The sequence below is a fragment of the Macrosteles quadrilineatus genome, unplaced genomic scaffold (genome assembly GCF_028750875.1).
Source record: "Macrosteles quadrilineatus isolate MER2022 unplaced genomic scaffold, UCM_ALF_1.0 Scaffold_530__1_contigs__length_53252, whole genome shotgun sequence".
NCBI classification, from domain to species: domain Eukaryota; kingdom Metazoa; phylum Arthropoda; class Insecta; order Hemiptera; family Cicadellidae; genus Macrosteles; species Macrosteles quadrilineatus.
In genome coordinates, this window is record NW_026543123.1 from 39,991 (window position 1) to 45,871 (window position 5,881).

At 39.3% G+C, this 5,881-nt stretch overlaps 1 protein-coding gene across 1 annotated transcript; it reads left to right on the forward strand.

Moving 5' to 3' along the window:
- The first annotated feature begins 3,731 nt into the window (after positions 1 to 3,731).
- Positions 3,732 to 4,967, forward strand: LOC128982552 (uncharacterized). Its single transcript, XM_054401507.1, has one exon. It carries the CDS (start codon positions 3,732 to 3,734, stop codon positions 4,965 to 4,967), a length of 1,236 nt encoding a protein of 411 aa, XP_054257482.1.
- The last annotated feature ends 914 nt before the right edge of the window (positions 4,968 to 5,881 follow it).

A 5,881-nucleotide genomic window follows, 5' to 3' on the forward strand; every position in this document is an offset into this window, starting at 1 on the left:
GTATCATTATAAGAGCATCATGATGTCTATATTTAAATTCAATCGGTTCGGAGAAGAACACGGCAGTACTAACCAAAATAGCATTTCAACAGATAAGTTAAATGAAAAACTTTCATCGTTGGAATTCACTTGCAACCACGATACAGATTCAAAGATCAGTAACATGAAAAGAGAATTTATTTCTCAGGTAGATAACTTGTTTAATAAGGCAAAAAAGGATCTGGCCTCCATTGTAAACAAACAAGTCGGGTTCGAGAAACATTATATTAGTGCCAAGAACAAAAGGATAGTAAAAGTTGCAAAAGCTATAGATAAGGCTGATGTGGTTGTTAAAGAACAGCTTGAAGAAGTAAATGATAAAGTTTATGGTATTTTAAAAGGTCTTGAAGTCACAAATGATTGTATTCAGATCAAAGGAGGTAGAAAGATCTGTGGCATCAGTCGCAGCAACAGTGCATATGATGCCATTAACGGAGTTGAATTCTCAGAGCTATCTAAACGTCTACACAGAGTCGAGACTGTGATCAGTACGACTGATGCAAACACACTTGCTGTTTAAATCAACAGGGTGAGACATTAGGCTGTCAAGGAGTTTCCTATGAAACCAACCAAGTGGTGTTATAAGTAAAGACAATGGAAATAAACGTCTACTGTAGAGATGGTGAAAGGGCGGAAGATGGTGTTTTCCCAAAACCACTTCGTTGCTTGATCGTTGGTCCATCAGGATGTGGAAAAACCAATTTACTGCTTAACCTCATATACAACAAAGATGGTATAGCTTTTAAACATCTCTACGTGTTCAGTCGATCAATAGAACAACCAGCATATCTTGATTTAAAAAAGCACTATGAAAGAGTTCAGAAAAACCTCGGTTGCAAAATAGCATTCTTCTTCTCTGATTGTTCCGACTTGGTTCCATTGGATGAATGCAAACCAAATTCACTGGTTGTGTTTGATGACTGTTTACTTGATGAGCAATCAAAAATCAAAGACTATTACATCAGAGGTCGTCACAAAAATATATCATGTATATACCTGAGTCAGAGCTATGGTCGTGTCGATATGCAAGTAATCCGTAACAACCTAAATCTGCTGTGTGTGTTTCAACAGAACAAGCATTACTTGACACGTATTCATGAGGATTTTGTCAGTTCCGATATGTCGTTATCTGAGTTTGAAAAGCTCTGTCGTCGGTGTTGGCAGGAACAACATGGATTTGTAACCATCAATACCACTAAAAAAGCACACTCTGGAAAATATAAATGCATGCTGAAGAAAACTATATTTACAACCTCAAAGTGAAATGTCACATCTTAAGCTAGAAACGATATATCACGTTTTTTGATTGAAATGTCGTTTTTATACTAGAAACGTTATATCACGTTTTTTGAATGAAATATCGTTTTTTGATGGATATGTCGTTTTTATATTAGAAACGTTATATCACGTTTTTTGAATGAAATATCGTTTTTTGATGGATATGTCGTTTTTATACTAGAAACGTTATATCACGTTTTTTGATTGAAATGTCGTTTTTCGATTGATATGTCGTTTTTATACTAGAAACGTTATATCACGTTTTTTGATTGAAATGTCGTTTTTCGACGATATGCCAATTTTATACTAGAAACGATATATGTCGTTTTTTCTGACGTTGTATAATATAAGTGAACACAGGTTATGATGGATGCAAAAGCTGCTAAGCGACTTGAAGCTATCGAGAGTAACCTGATGAAAAAGTTTCATGACGCTGAATTGGAAGAGCAAAAACAACGTGAACAAAAACTTAAAGAGATATCAGTTGTATCGTCTCCAACAAAAAGTCCATCCACCACAATCATTACAAGAGATGTCCAAAAACAACCATTGACTGTCACCAAGGCAAAGCAACTAGAAAATGTAAAAAATAGACTTCAACAAAAATTTGCTAACGTACACATTTTAGATAGAGAGGAACAACGAGAAAGGGAAAAGAAATATCAAACCATTACCGATGCAATAAAAGAGAAAAAAGAAAAAGATGATCTATTAGAACAAAAGACAAAGGAGTGGTTGAAAAAGCAAAAATACAATCAAATGGTTGCTCGCTTTAGACCAAGAGTATACAGTACACCAGATCGTAAACAAATTCCCTTCGATAACGAAGATGAAGTGGAAACTGAAAACGTTCAGAACAAATCAATCAGACAGTTGGTGGACTCAAATGTAATCAATTTGGGCAGTGTTGGTGCGAGATACTTACCTCGTGCAAGTGATTCACAGTTTGGTATTTATTATGATGTGACGAGTGAACGTTTGAAAATTGGATCAGAACCAATCACCTTTAATTACGATGGTATAGTGATGTCAGGTAAAAGTTTTGTCGGCAGTGAAGGTCTTTGGAAACTCTTGACGAATAAAGGTTTTGTTAAGTCTGATGAGTACACATCTGACGATTGGAATTCATACAAGGAAATTCTGTTGACATCCAACTCGTTGTATCAAAAGAACGATCCCTCGACTAGACGACCGAAATCAAGTCATGGTCAAAAGTGGAAACAGATGATCAAACCCATTTGGGATGAGATGAATAAATCCGCAACCCCAACTACATCAACACCCACAGAGACAGTTGGGTCTGGGTTGAAACGGTACGATGACAAAACACCAATCGAATATCGGTACATAAAGGATTTAAACGAACTGATCAGTCGGCTCAATTTCATACACGCTGAGGAGGCTGCTGGAAACAATAACTTTCACAATGAGAAACTGTCAGTCGTGAAATTCATATACGACCGCATGCAGGAGCTAATCGAACGACCAAACGGATTGAAGTATCTCATACGCTGTCTGTCAGCGTTACCTGAACACGCTATTCAAGGATCGGGGTTGTTGAACAACTTAATCAACAGTTTACCGTTTGAGCTACACGCTCCACGTAATTGGAATCTTGATACGTACAATTATTGCGGACCTGGTACGAAGCTATCTGATCGCCTGGCTCGTGGTGACAAAGGAGTCAACCCCTTAGACGAGGCATGCAAGAAACATGACATATGGTATCGGGATCATAGGCGTGCCGAAGACCGATGGGTGGCAGATAAGAAATTGCAAGACGCTGCTTGGAATAGGGTCACGTCTTCTGACGCCGATCTAAACGAACGCGCTGTCGCACTCGGTACGACTGGTGCAATGTGGATGAAGCGCAAACTCGGTCTCGGGCTAGGAACGTCTGTATGTATATAAGTGGGAGAAAGAGTACAACATGGAAAACGCATGGACGATTCTTTCTCGGGAAGCGAAAGCACCTAAGGGCGTTCTCACAGACGAGTTCGTTATGAAGTACGCTAAGGAGCTCGACTGGGGTCTCCTATCCGAAAACTACGATTTCAGCATCGACATGTTACACATGTATTTCCATCGTGTAAACTGGTATGCCGTACTGAAGAGGACAAAGTTCGATGAGAGCTTCCTCCGGGAAATGGCTATCAACTTTAACGAGTGCTGGTATGTGGTCAGCAAATATCAAACACTGTCTGAATCATTCATACACGATTTTGCAGGCAACGTAGATTGGTACTACATCATAAAGTATCAAAACGTGTCCAAGGAATTCCTTGAAGAACACGAACATAATCACGGATTTAATACACGGCTCCTGAGTTCGCTACTGAGCATGAGGCCTAAAGAGTAAAATCGTAATGTTAACATAGTATATTTTTTCAGCCTATATTAAGTAACCAACACAAATGGATGCTACATACAATCAGTTTTCAAGCGGTGTGGTGAAGAGCGAATACCGCTCTGTCATGCCGGTGTCTGAACTCAATTTCAACACTCCAAATAATTACACGGTTTTCAAACTCGATCACGGTGACACGTTTTACGATTCAGGAATACAATTTCACATTTGTGGTAAAGTCATCAAGAAATCTGACGGGGCTGCTTATGCCGATAAAACAAACATTAAACTCATCGACAATTTCGTACCGTTTCTGTTTACTCGAATTGAACTCAAGAAACACAACACCACAATCGACACTGTCGACTATCCTGGTGTCACAAGCACGGTCAAGGGAATCCTCAACTATTCCAGTTCGAACAAGAACTCTTTAGCAAACTGTGGTTTCGTATCCACGTTCACTGGTGGAGGTAATTTTGAAGTAATCGGTACCCTTGCACACCTCGGTCTCGGCTTCTTCGATCATCTACGGTATCCTATGTACAAGGGCGGATTCGAAGTCGTATTCACCCGTGCTGAAGATAACGATGCACTATTCGTTTGGAAAGGATCAGCCGCAACAGACACAATACCAGAGGATGGAAAAGTCGAAATCAAATCTTTCGTTCTTCGAGTTCCGTTAGTCGAGTATACGGCCACCAGCAAGATTCAATTGATCGATGGGTTGACCCGTTTGAGTGATCATAGCAAATTGGTATACAACTATTACCAGTGGCAGTGTATTGAAAAGAAAGGTGTTTTCGGGGCCTCATTCAACTTCGATATCACTAACGTTTATAGAAATGTATACAACCCGAAATTTGTCATTGTGGGGTTGCAAACTAGCCGTTGGAATGACCAGAAGAAAATTCCCTCCCGTTTTGATAGTTGCAACATAAAAAATGTCGCAGTGAAAATAAACGGAGAACGTTATCCTCAAGAAATGCAGAACATACACATCACTGAAGGCAAATGGAGACTATTATACGAACAGTTGGTCAGATATCGTCTGGTGAACTTTGGAGACACCAATGTGTTTGTATCTCCTTCAGAGTTCAAGAATGATTATCCACTGTTGGTGATAGACACTCATCTCCACCCAATGAGCACAGATCGCTCGAGAAGTGACATCCAGATTGAGTTAGATTTTGTAAATGCTATCGCGACCGCGCAAGCCGATGCCGGAACAACAGCATACATAGTCGTGGTCTCTGAAACTGGATTCAGTTATGACATTTCAAGAAACATCATTAGACAACTGTAAACAATTTCTAGGAGATCACTGTAAGAAAATAAAAACACAAAAAAATATTATTTTTGTCCCAGAGGAATGAGGCAAGGGTTGAATTTTGTCTCCATAAGGTCTATATTAAACCCCAGCACAGGACAAACATACATACTCCATGTGTGGGGTTGGAGGACACCTCCGGATTTTGTTGGGAGGTATTCCCATAAGAGCCCATATTGGATCCCGAAGTAGGACGCACATATATATACTACTAGGGAAGGTGGTGGTGGGTCTTCGTAACCTCCCGATTTTGACTCCCATAAGGGTCTATATTGGATCCCAGAGTAGGACGAACATATATACTCTACTGGCTGGAAGGGAGGGATCTTGAAAATGGGCAAATCTCTAGTCTACTGGGGAATTTTCCAGAAACGACTTTTCGATGAGTGGAAGAGTAAACAGATGAGAATCCCTGGTCTGTCGGGGTTGATCCAGAACCGGCTTTTCCCTACTACTTCCATGTTCTATCAGTAAAAGTTTGCCTACTATCGCAATCCACTTGGTATCACGTTAAACTCACTTTGTTCAGTTAATACATTACCTAATTTATTTGTATTATTTATACTAGGATCTGTTAGCAGTTGACACATCGTACGGTTGTATAATACAACGCCATTTATAAAAGTAACATAAATAGTCAAATTGTAAAATATTAAAGGTAGTTTAAACCATTCATTTGATTGGTAACATACGCTGTTATTTTATGGTGTAACTCATCACAAATTGAGAATATTTTAAATCCAGTTAGTTGTAAGTGTTGTTAGTGTCAGAATGACTAAACACAAACATTAGTCAGGTTTATCTCCACATAAATACATACACCGTCCTCTACACCTGGTGAAAATCTCTCTCCCAAACAGTTTAAACTACTAACGAATGCTACAGTATAG

Bases quoted from the DNA above. Each gene is read 5' to 3' on its own strand.
- LOC128982552 (XM_054401507.1), top strand. From the start codon at position 3,732: ATGGATGCTACATACAATCAGTTTTCAAGCGGTGTGGTGAAGAGCGAA.